Source organism: Rhinopithecus roxellana, chromosome 16 (genome assembly GCF_007565055.1).
Source record: "Rhinopithecus roxellana isolate Shanxi Qingling chromosome 16, ASM756505v1, whole genome shotgun sequence".
NCBI classification, from domain to species: Eukaryota; Metazoa; Chordata; class Mammalia; order Primates; family Cercopithecidae; genus Rhinopithecus; species Rhinopithecus roxellana.
In genome coordinates, this window is record NC_044564.1 from 86,605,054 (window position 1) to 86,617,465 (window position 12,412).

Here is a 12,412-nt window from a genome sequence, read left to right on the forward strand (position 1 = left end):
TCCCTCTACCCGGAGGAAGGGAAGCTCCTTATCTCTGAAGATACAGGGACAAAGAAAAGAATCTCGGCAAACAAGCCCACAAACAAGCCCCTGCCCGGGTCTATGGCCATTGGTCACATCCCTTTGTCAAAGCACACTTCTGTGTGCCTGTCCACTCCACCAAACTTAGTATGGAAACACCCAGGCTTCCCTGCTTCTTTGGGTCGCTTGAGGCTTTTCTCTTATTAAGCTGTCTTTTGTTATAGGGGCCTCAGCCATGAGCCTTGCAGTGGGTAAGAAAAAGATGTTACCACAGGTGCGGTGGCTCACGCCTGTAATCGCAGCACTTTGGGAGGCCAAGGCGGGTGGATCACGAGGTCAAGAGATCGAGACCATCCTGGCCAACATGGTGAAACCCGTCTCTACTAAAAATACAAAAATTAGCCGGGCGTGGTGGCGCATGCCTGTAGTCCCAGCTACTGGGGAGGCTGAGGCAGGAGAATCGCTTGAACCCGGGAGGTGGAGGTTACAGTGAGCTAAGATCGTGCCACTGCACTCCAGCCTGGCAACAGAGCGAGACTCTGTCTAAAAACAAAAGAAAAGAAAAGAAAAGAAAAGAGAAAGATTTCTCCCCCATGACAAGATTTCAGGTTAACATGGTCAGTTTGATGACTTACTATGTGGGATCTACTCCAAGTGAGAGGACTTGTTGCACCCGAGTCTCTGCGTCCTCTCTCCACACCAGTTATACTGGAAGCTCTGAAGCCACTTCTCCCCAGGTGACCCTGTAACAGCTGTGCTCTGACCCAGGTGTACCTTGGACCAGCCAAATGCACTGGAGATGGGAGCAGGGGATGCAGGCAGCCTGTGAAGGAGGCCCATTCTCTTTCACCCCCTCCCTTGAACTCAGCCGTGCTCCAGGGCCCCCAGAAGTGCCAGGCTCCAGGTTTAAAACTCTCAGGGGCTCTGGGACCTCAGGAGGGGACAAGTTTAAAACCAAAGACCATCTTCACACCATCTGCAATTAACTAATCTGCATTTGAGACCTTAACCGAGAGAAGCCACGGACGAGTTCCATCATTTATCTGCCAAGGGACACCCCCATGAGCTTGGGGCTCCTGGCTCGGGGCAAACCTCCCAAACGCAGAGAAAGGGCTCAGGCCAAATCATCACCATTCGGCATCTCCATCATCCAGCACTGCCTCCCGCCGCCCCGCGTCCTTACGGCCTGCAGGAGAGTCAACCAAATGCTTTGTTTCACTTTATTGGATACACCAGGTGTGGGATTTACAAATGGGACCAACGATGTGTGCGAGGCACAGACGGCTGCCTGTGGGTTTGTGTGTAACAGGGGCTCTAAAATGAATGGACCTCCTGTGCACGTGGTACAAAGACAAGCAAACCAAGACCAGCTGGATCCCAACATGGGTAACGTAAACAGTTAAATTACTAAAATCATTATCTTAAGATCAAAATACTTCAATGAAAATGGCATATTAAAAACATATAAATTACATTTAAGGTCTGTACATGATTCTTAAAAAAAAATAACAATACTGTGTTCTGTACAATATTGCTTCTTCTGAACATTCCAAACCCAAGAAACACTTTCCCTTGAATTCCCAAAAAGTAGGCAAAATACACATGCAGTATAATTAAAACCATTTCACCAAATACAAAGCTGTCCGTTTCTTCGAAGGCACACGTTTTGTTGTATCTCAGGAACTCCCATTTCAGGAGCTCCTTGTCTTCCGACCCCAACAGGCAGCAGAGGGCAGCGTCGGTTCCAACGAATCTTTGGCTGCTAAAGGGAGAATATTCTCGGCAGGGAGGCAGCAGACATGGAGCCCCTTCATCCTCAAACCAACAGACCAGATGGGTTGTCGGGAACCTCAAGACCAAGGTGCCTCCTCGCTGCCTTTTGCAGGCCTTTGTTGCCAACGTTTGGAAGTATTCGCTCCATATACGACACGGAGTGAAGTTGCCACCTATTTTCTTGAAAGGCATTTGCTGCTCACTACCAGTCTACCACCAGAATCAATGCAGGCAGCCCTGGGGGTGACCATGTGTCTTGCTCCTCAGGATGCCATGCTGCCAGGCCCCTGCCTGGCTCGGGTGCTCCTAGGCAGGGCAGCTGTCTGTGTCAGAGGACAGAGAGGAGCAGGGCTCCACCTCACCCAGTCTGCAACAAGCCCGCTGGCCGGTGGGCGCTCGTGATTGCTGGGTATGGTGTCTTCTCAAAGGCGACTGAGGTCCCCGTGGGGTCTCAGCGGGGCTTCCGTCCCCGAACCCTGGGCCCTGGTGCCACTCAAGCTTCCAGCTGGACTTGGGCTTCGTCCACCTGCAGAGTGTCACTGTCCCCCAGCAGCTCAGTCTCTGGGACAGAGCCTTCCTCCTCCTCTGCTTCCTGCACGGGGCTCTGTGCCGCGTCTTCTGGGGCGTTCTGTGCGTCCTCGGTGCCCTCTGAGAGCAGGGCTGCCCTGTCCGCCACGGACGTGTTGGAGGGGGCCGTGGTGACGTAGCCTGTGCTGGTGGAGCCGCTGCCGCTGTGGTGTGAGCTGGGCTTGGGGACCATCTGAGGAGGCACCTGCTGCGGGGCCATCTGCATTGGGATCTGCACTGGGTAGAAATTGGGCAGGTAGGCCCCATAGGCCGGCACCGGCTGGTAGCCATTGACAGGGATGTAGAGCTGCGGCGGGGGCACCATGGGTCTGATCTGACCCTTCATGGGGATGAACTGGGGCTGTGGGAAGGGCGGGGCCTTCTGCTTGGGCCCCACGTAGCGGGCGTTGCTCACATTGCTCACGGGGCTGGTGCTCAGGGAGCTGGTCTGCGTGGTGTTGCTGGCCCCTGAGGTCTGCGCCGAGCTGTTGTAGTTGGAAAGGTTGCCCCAGGCTCGGAGCCGGCTGTGGATGTCCTTGAAGCGGGGCCGCCGGCTGGGGAACTCGTTCCAGCACTCGATCATGAGGGCGTACACCCAGGCGGGACAGTCGTCGGGGCAGGGCAGCACCTGTCGGTTCCGGATCATCTCCACCACGTCCTGGTTGGAGTACCCGCAGTAAGGCTGCAGGCCGTAGCTGAAGACCTCCCACAGAACCACGCCATAGGACCAGATGTCCGAGTCGATGGAGAACTTGCCGTACATGATGGCCTCCGGGGCCATCCAGCGGATGGGCAGCAGCGAGTTCCCCAGCAGCTTATAGTAATCGGCGGCATACACCTCTCGGAAGAGGCCCAAGTCTGAGATCTTCACGTTCAGCTTGTCGTACACCAGCACGTTGCGGGTGGCCAGGTCCTTGTGAACCACGTGGTGGCTGGATAGGTACTCCATCCCTGCTGCGATCTGTGCCACCAGGTGCACGAAGTCGGGGGGCTCCAGGGCGGACTTCACTGTGCGGTCGTCGTCCGTGCTGCCCACGTCCGAGTGTGGCGAGCGCATGACCAGGAATTCGTGGAGGTCGCCGTGCGAACAGTAGCTGAAGATCATGCTCAGGGGCTGGTCCTTGGTCACCACGCCCAGCAGGCAGACGATGTTCGGGTGTTGCAGCCGTGCTCGCAGCATAGCCTCGTGCCGGAACTCCTCCCGCAGGGGCCCCTCTGCTTTGTCCTTCAGTGTTTTGATGGCCACAGCCTGGGTCTGCTCCCCCGGGGCAGGGCCAAACAGGTGGCCCTTGTAGACTTTCCCGAACCGGTCCTCTCCCAGCTCCTCCATGAACCTCACTGCAGACAGGCTGATCTCTTTGAGTTTGGCCTGTCAAGAAGAAAAGCCCCACGTGAAACATCACTGTCACCGCAGCCCTGAAGGAAGGTGCAGAGCAGCCGGGAGGAGTGGAGTCCCCGTGCGGTCATGACTGGGGGCGCCTTACAGAAGACCTTCTGGTTTCACCTACCCAGCCTTGGCCTGCCCACCCACAGCTCTCTGCTTAACCTTCAATATGGCTCTGATGCCAAGGTTGCCTCCCGTCTGCCATGTTCAACAGATCCCAACCACGCTACACATAAGGTCCCTCCAAAATCCAGCTGGGACACACTGCAGGCTTCCTTCCCACTTGTGCATGTGTGGACACACCCACGCGCGCACCCTACAGCCAGGCCCAGGCACCAGCTGTCCTGGGCAGCCCTGAACATACCCCACTAGGTCCCTCCAACGCCCAGTTGTTCTACAGAGGCCTCAGTTAAACACGCTGTTGGAAGGAGTACCCCACATGTGACAGGAGCCCTGAGAACCCTCATCTCTCTCAGTCTCTATGACGCCAGCTCCTCCTGTGTGGCCAGCCCTCATCCTCCCCAGAGGTTCCTGGGCCACCATGCAAGCCCCAGGGCTCTGTGCTCGCCTCGCTGGCCAGCCCCTGCCCACCGCCAACCCTCACCGACTCTGGGGCTGAAGAGCCAAGTGCATCGGCTCCCTCCTGGCCACCTTGAAGAGCCCCTGCAAAGCTGGCTGAGAGTGATGTTCCCTGTAGCTTTGCAATGAGTGTAAACACCCTTTTACAACACAAGCTGGAGAGGCTGCAGCACATGTTGTCTTCTGTTGTGTTTTAGTGCCCCATGCCCATCTAAGGCTGCTCTGGGATGAGGGGGTGGCCTTTTAGTGGTAACCTGTCTGCCTACTCCCATTTAAGAGCTATTCTTCTATCCTTCCCTGTAACAAAACAAAGCAAAACCAACCCAACCCGAAAGTGACAAGAAAAATTATGGGGGGCACTGGAGCCCTTTTCCTTGTGTGTCTTCTGGGCAAAGCTGAGGCACCCGGACAGTGAGGATGCTCGTTGGGGCCCATAGGGGCAGCACGGTCCAGGCAGAGGGAAGCCCATGAACGCTGGGGCAGTGAATTCCCAACACACCTGCCATTTATTTTCTAAAGCACACATGTCCTGATCTAGTTTACAGAAAAATAAATGGCAAAATGAAGCGGAATTTAAAATAATTATGTGTTATGTATCAAGTAAATTAAGACAGTTAATGTCGGGGGAACAACCCCTGAGGATTAAACCTGGAAGAGCCACCCGGGTAGAATACGTAAGCACGGAGACCTGTTTGTGCTGGTTAATGAGGGGCATTTCCATGTCTTGGCTGGGCGAGGCCATCAGCTGTCGCCGCTGCGGTGTGGACGCAGATGCCTTCTGCTTATTCCGGCACATGCAGACCAAGAAGAAAAGGCAAGCGATGACCAGTGGAATTGCGATGCTGGGGACCAAGATGTACAGAATCCCCATCTTGCTGCTGTCTCGAGGACCTGTGAATAATAAGGCTTTCATGATTTTTCAGAAAACATCCCTTTTCAACTGTAAGTTCTCTACCAACCCACTCTCCACCTCCAGCCAAAACCTTCACACGCACATGGGTCATCACCTAAGTTACACAACGGGGTAAAAGGGCACAGCACACCTTAAAAAACGTGATGCACCAAAAAACGCACACCCGGCTGCATCCTGGGGAAACAAAACCCAAAACTGCCCAACCTGGAAACAAGCGGGTATACGTAGCATAAGAAGTAGATGAATTCTAATGATCTTAATATTTATAATGACCACATCCACTTTCTGTTCCTGAGGTTTGAAAACCATCGGAGATAGGTGCTCTGCTCTTTTATCAAGGCCTCCCCAGCTACTGACAAGTTGATGAAATTCACTGGAGACCCTTGTCCAAGGTAAGTGAAATTTGGTACTGGGATTAGACACGATCCTTTTCCTCATTCAACATTTTAATGTTTTCTTCACATTTTTAACTAATGATGACAGATTCTTTTGGGATAATAATTAAACATGCACTAGATTTAAAAGAGCACCAGTAGTCCATACACTTGACCCAGTACAATATCCAACAGGGGCATAAGAATTCTTGGAAGGCACGGGGTACCAACAGTCAAGGCTACCAGCTACTGTCCCTGCATTTTTTTGTCACAGGGAAAAGTAACTCTTTGTCTCCCTCTACAGGATTTACAGAAAAGTACAGGGGACACACCAGGCAGGCAGAAGTGACCTCAGGTTTTGAACAGGCCTCCGGGCAGGACTGGCTCCTCCCAGGCTGTGTGGCCCCCAAACACCCGCACATCAAAGCAGTTGAATGTAAGGTAAAGTGGCACCATTTCAGGAGGCTGACCCTAAGCCTGGTGGAAGGTGAGTTCTCTAGCGAGCCACTTTCCCATATCCCTGGAAAACCACGGTGTTCTGTTTTCTCCTTAACCCTGCCAGTAACTGTATCACTCAGAGGGCCCCATGGCCAGGGGGCAAAATGCTCCTCATCTGGAAGCAAACAAGTGATTTCTGGTCAATGTGATGCCTAAAAGAGCTAACTCAATTCTAAATTAAGTGAACATGCTATTGCCACCTTAGGAAAAAAGCACCTTGTCCCAAACCCAGCCTTGCCCCACCCCTGCTCCCCAAAATAAGATGAAATCAAGTAAAATCACAAACAAAACTTTCTTCTGGCCCCACCTAGCAGCTTCCCCTCTGAATGAGTTCCAAGGCAGGTGTCCCAGAAATCTTAGGGGCACTGGGGATGCCGATTCCTTCTTTCTTACTAGGGTTTGGTTCATTTTTCATTATTAAAGTTGGCAGGACAGTCCAGGCCTCTCACACCATCACCTGCTTTTATTATCTACTTAACATTACCAACGCGACTCGTGCTTACTGGGAAAAACTGTAGTATTATAGAAATGTGGTCTTTCAAAAGATAATATTTCTAACAGCCCTCTTTCCCGAAGACTATAAATGGTTAAGTTTCGTGTTCTCCGAACTTTGCATATATTTTAGGTTGAACCACATGGAACAACCGATATTCAACTATTCTGACATATAGACACAGTAGTTTTACATGGTTTTCTTAATTCAAATGAATGAACTTTATTTTTTTTGAGACAGAGTGTTTGTTTATTTTTGAGACGGAGTCTCGCTCTGTTTCCAGGCTGGAGTGCAGTTGTGGGATCTCAGCTTACTGCAACCTCTGCCCCCGCAGGTTCAAGTGATTCTCCTGCCTCAGCCACCCGAGTAGCTGGGATTACAGGCGCCTGCCACCATGCCTGGCTAATTTTTGTATGTTTAGTAGAGACAGGGTTTCGCCCCGTTGGCCAGGCTGATCTTGAACACCTGACCTCAGGTGATCCGCCTGCCTTGGCCTCCCAAAGTGCTGGGATTACAGGCGTGAACCACCACACCCGGCCTACATGAACTTCATTTTAAATAGAATCATATCATCCGTATTTTCCTGCTCCTGGTTTTTCAGCAGAATAAAATCTCTTGGACAGCAGCTCATGTTGCAGCAGATAGGCGTGTGTGTTCTCCCACAGCTGCATGCCACTCCATGGCACGGGCGTCTCCAACTGCCCCATCCAGCCCTACTGATAAACAGTCTGTTTTGTGTTTAGCTCTCACAAGTGATTCTGCAATAAATATCCTTCCATTTATGCCCTGTAAGTACAAACCTGCAATACAAGATTCTAATAATTGACTGGTCCAAAATCATACATTTTTTTCATGTTTTGATTTATTTTTAATTACAAAAGTAATTCCTACTCACTGTAAAAAAAAAAAAAAAAAGTCTTATATTTGAACACTTTTGCACTTTTGTAGGTCTGGGGAAATCACTGCTAAAAGTTTGATATCCATCTTTCCAAAACCTCATAAAAGTCAGGAGCCTGTGTGTGCTCACACACAAACTCCCACTCATTTTTTTTTTTTTTTTTGCCAGAAACAATGAGCAAAAAAGCACCTCCAACACAGCTCTGTCCTATAACCTGCTTTTGTTCCTTACAGACCACAGGGCCATCCTTCATTGCAGGAAACCTTTAAGGTCTAGCGTGCTCCAGAGTGCCTAGACCGCAATTTGAATGACTGATAATTTCATTCTTAAAGTTTGTTCTCCCATAATGAACACATTCTTCAAGATTTGTGTCTGATCTGCTGAGCCAGAGGCAATGCCAGATCTGGAGCTGCTGAATCACACATCAGGAAGGTCATTAGTGCCAGTGTTTACTTCCTGCATTTCGGAGTAGAGACATGTGGGCCTGCACCCCAGGAGGTCTCCAGGTGCACGGTGAGTCCAGCCTTGCTTCACCGGCTGCTCTCTCTTTATAGTGGGTGCCCACTCATTCACCAATCGCTGCTTCCAGCTCCCAGCCCAGCCTTGGTTACCCTGCTGCCTGGAACTGGCGAACCGGCCATGACTGGACACAGGTGAGAACTGTTAAAGCTGTCAACCATTAACTACACGCGCTTCCGTATTCATGACGTCACAGACACGCTTGCAAGCAATGGGGACAAGCAATGAATTCTATTTTCGCCTCACTCCACCAAACCTGAGAAGCAGCAAAAAGCTCAAAAGCTGGTGGGTGGAAGGGAAATATTTTTACTAATATTAGGAAATACTGAGCAATAATGATTTTTTTTGTTATTTTTTGGTTTTGAGAAAAGGTCTTGTTTTGCTGCCCCGGCTAGAGTGTAGTGGCACCATCATGGCTCACTGCAGCCGTGAACTACTGGTGCAAGCAGTCCTCCCACCTCCACCACCCAAGCAGGAACGCCACCACGCCTGGGCAATTTCTGTATTTTTTGTAGAGACAGGTTTTTGCCATGTTGCTCAGGCTGGTTTCAAACTCCGGGGCTCAAGAGATCCACCCGTCTTGGCCTCCCAAAGTACTGGGATTACAGGTTGTGAGCCACCGCACTGGGCGATAATGTTAATGGAGAAACTAAACGTCAAAGTGAATATCCCAGGACCATCCACATGTGGGAAAAGAGCTGATGGAAGGTGGGAAAAGAGCTGATGGAAGGTGGGAAAAGAGCTGATGGAAGGTGGGAAAAGAGCTGATGGAAGGTGGGAAAAGAGCTGATGGAAGGTGGGAAAAGAGCTGATGGAAGGGGGTGGGCCAAAATGCAAACAAGTCACTGCTGGGTGATAACATTAGGGGTGATCTGCACATTACTCTGCAGACTTCTCTATATTTTAAAATGTCTTATAATGGTCAGATGTTACTTTCATAACCAATAACAACTTGTGTTATTTATTTATTTATTTATTTATTTTTGAGACAGGGTCTCACTCTGTTGCCCAGGCTGGAGTGCAGTGTGGCAATCTTTGCTCACTGCAACCTCCACTTCCCGGGCTCAAGTGATTCTCCTGCCTCAGCCTCTTGAGTAGTTGGGATTACAGGCGTGTACCACCACACCCGGCTAATTTTTGTATTTTTAGTAGAGATGAGGTTTCATCATGTTGACCAGGCTGGTCTTGAACTCCTGACCTCAAGCGATCTGCCCACCTCGGCCTCCCGAAGTGCTGGGATTACAGGTGTGAACCACCGTGCTTGGCCCAAAAGCTTTATTTAAAATGGTCACTGTGGTAAGATCACAGGTCTCTGGTCGCCACTGTACGGAGGCACAACCCGACTCAGGTCAGGACAGAACGCCCTCATCACAAGGTTCACTCAACAATCAACACAGTAAAAAAAGAGAGAGAATACATACTACACGAGGGTACGTCACACAGTTCCATGCGTACGTTTTTATTCTGCGTAAAGCACCAGGGGCCCTCCATCTGGCCTCCGGGGTTCCGGCAGTAGGCGTGCCCCCCTCCAAGCTCAGGGAAGTCTGCGCTGGACAGGTGGTGGCTGTGGGGGTGCTGCAGGGCCCACGGCTGGCACTGGTGACCTGACTTGGTGGTGCTTGCCGTTCCTCTGTAATCCGTGCCTGAGCCGTTATAGCACTGATGGTCTGAACAAGGAAAACACGTTAGGAAAACCTCCGGGGTACAACAAAACCATTCTGCCTCCACGTGCCCAAACTAGAATTTCCAAAAGATCCAAGGATTTCACATAACTTACCAGAAAAGAGGCATTAAAAGTAACAGCTTAATGAAGTTCCAAGCCCACAAATTAAATGCACATCAGGGATATATATGGGGAAGGAAACTGTCGGAAGTTACTTCACAGCCCCCAAACCGTCGCTAGGACCCATGCGGCACTTGCACACCACCACCCCACCAGAATGACGGTGTTACCCCCAGCCTCAGGATCACTTGCTCTAGGACAAAAGCCAACTGTGCAGGCAAGAAAGGCGAACTCCCAGGCCCGGCCTCTCCACCTCAGGGTACCCTGCTCAGCCATGGGTGAGAACAGGGCAGGCCATGACACCTCCATGGAGGAACCCTCGGGTTGGGGTGTGCATTTGGTGAACATTTCTGTAGTGTTTACCACGTGTGAGGCGCTGCTCTAAACCCTTCTGGCTGGACACTATGGCTCACAAGGCGGGTGGTCAGGAGTTGTGAGTTCGAGGTCAGGAGTTCGAGACCAGCCTGGCCAACATGGTGAAACCCCGTCTCTACTAAAAATACAAAAATTAGCTGGGTGCAGTAGTGCACGCCTGTAGTCCCAGCTACTCAGGAGGCTGAGGCAGGGGAATCGCTTGAACTTGAGAAGTGGAGGTTGCAGTGCGCCGAGACTGTGCTACTGCACTAAAGCCTAGGTGACAGAGTGAAAATCTGTCTCAAAAACCAAACAAACAAAACAACCACCTTCCTAAATATTGCCTCATTTGACCTTCATTCCAGCCCCACGGGTTAGTACTGGTGTCATCCCCGCGGAATGTAAGGGTATGAGAGCTTAGCAACTTGCCCAGAGTCACAGTGAGGGTTGAAATGCAGGCAATGGGCCGGGGACCATGCCCTCGCTATCCTGGTAAGAAGTCCTCCCCATTCCTGGACCCCCAGATTAGCCAACCATGCTAAATACAGTCCTGGAGCGGTGGCGGAGGTGGCCCGTTCCCTGGGTCTCACTCCTCAGGGAAGTGACAACCCTGATGGATGCAGTGATGTGAGCCAATGGTTTTCCTCAGGGACATCAGCATGGCTCCCTGTCCTGTGTCTGTCACCCTGACTGGCCATGGTCACCCTTCTGGGGCTCACCAACTTGCGGTTTACTAAGCCTCCAGAGGACAGGGGCTGCTCTGCTGCCAGCAAGAGGGGCAGTAGGGAGCATGCTCCTCCGTCCTGTGCAGACCCCAAAAAGGCCATACCAGGCCCCGGGCTCAGAACTGTCACCCTCCCCGACGCTTATCCCCTAGGCCACGATGCGGGGACCTGGAGAAAGGTGCCTGCAAAGGTGCAGGGTGCTTGCAGTATTTCCTTCCCTAGCCATGCCTGATCATCACAGGTTCTTCTCAGGTGCCCCCCAGGCCGGTCCTGCAGCATCTCCGCAGGCCTCACACTCGTCCAAAGCTAAGGATCCTACAGGTCTCTGGGGACCAGTCCTCCAGATTTCAGGAGGTTGGGGCAGGAGTTGAGAGTCTGCATTTCCCGGGCGCCCGAGTGCGTGCTGACCATCCGGAAAATCAGGAAGCTTGCTCTGTCCCCTCTCATGCCCCCAACAGCCATTTCCACAGGAAATGAGATCATTCCCATTTCAGAAAAGGGAAATCCCAGGCTCAAGGAGGTGGAGGGAATTCTCCTGAGTCCCACAGCTGGACACAGTGCAAGCCCAGATGCGAGCCCTGGGCTGAAAGGCTCCAAAGCCCCTGCTCCAAGGCCCCACGTGCTGCCCTGCTGGAATGGAGGCCTAAGCTGTGGGGCGCTCAGCTGTTAACGGGGTTCTGCGGGGCCCAGACAGATGGGGCTCCCTGGGCTTTACCCACCGCCCTATACACATTTCAAGGGCCCTACAATCCCTGCGCCCGCCGGTCCCGCCCCGGGCCCTCGGGCACTCACAGCGGCCCAGCCTCTCGGCCGGGATGCCGATGCGCATGCAGTTGGCAGCGTCGGGGCTCTCGGGCATGGGCAGCGCCTCACACTTGGGCAGCTGCAGACGCATGAGGATGAGCGGGTTGGAGCGGGCGATGGTGTATTCCTGGCGGCACAGGTCGCTCTCCAGCACCTCGCACTCGTCGCGGCACAGCTCACGCGGCTTGGGTGCCCGCGAGCGCGCGTCGCACAGAGGGAACACGAAGTGGCAGAAGGATGGGATGGCGAACTGCGAGCACTGGTCCGACAGGTGCGTAGAGGTGCCGATCATGGTGAAGGCCGCTGCAGAGCCCGCGAGACTCGCGTTAGCGGTAGACCCACCTCACACCCCTGACATTCATCCAGTCCCCAACCCCAGCCCCGCATTCCAGAGTGCCCACTCAGCCCCCTGATACTCCGCCCCGCCCCAGACTCCCCAACCCTGAGCCCCGCACACCACCCTGGAGAGGCTCCCCACCAGCAGGCCAGCCTGCCAATCAACTGCTCTGATTTGCAGCAGACACAGAAAAGCCCCTGGTCCCAGGCGTCACTTAGAAACATCAGAAGCAGAACGAGAAAGAAGGAAAACTCGGCCCCCTAGCTCTCTCCGCTAGGTGCTTCTTCCAGGACAGGACGGTTCAGACTTCAGATGCAAAAGCAGATCCTAAGGACCCGCTATGTGTGGAGAGGCCAAGAGGTGCAGTACCCAGCCCCGGGCTTCCCAATG

General features: G+C 52.6%; 1 protein-coding gene across 3 annotated transcripts in view; it reads right to left on the reverse strand.

The window, feature by feature from the left end:
• Positions 1–1,226: 1,226 nt before the first annotated feature.
• ROR2 (receptor tyrosine kinase like orphan receptor 2) overlaps positions 1,227–12,412 on the reverse strand; it is a 233,497-nt gene continuing 222,311 nt past the window's right edge. The window contains exons 6-9 of one of the 3 annotated variants that reach the window (XM_010373595.2): positions 11,674–11,988; positions 9,441–9,686; positions 5,013–5,215; positions 1,227–3,730 (exon numbers count right to left, since the gene is read on the reverse strand). In XM_010373595.2, the coding sequence (XP_010371897.1) occupies positions 2,288–3,730; positions 5,013–5,215; positions 9,441–9,686; positions 11,674–11,988 (2,207 nt within the window). In that variant the 3' untranslated portion in view covers positions 1,227–2,287. Of the gene's footprint in view, positions 3,731–4,920; positions 5,216–9,440; positions 9,687–11,673; positions 11,989–12,412 lie in introns of those variants that run through there. The other 2 variants (XR_004054093.1, XM_030920389.1) reach the window with 2 other exon arrangements.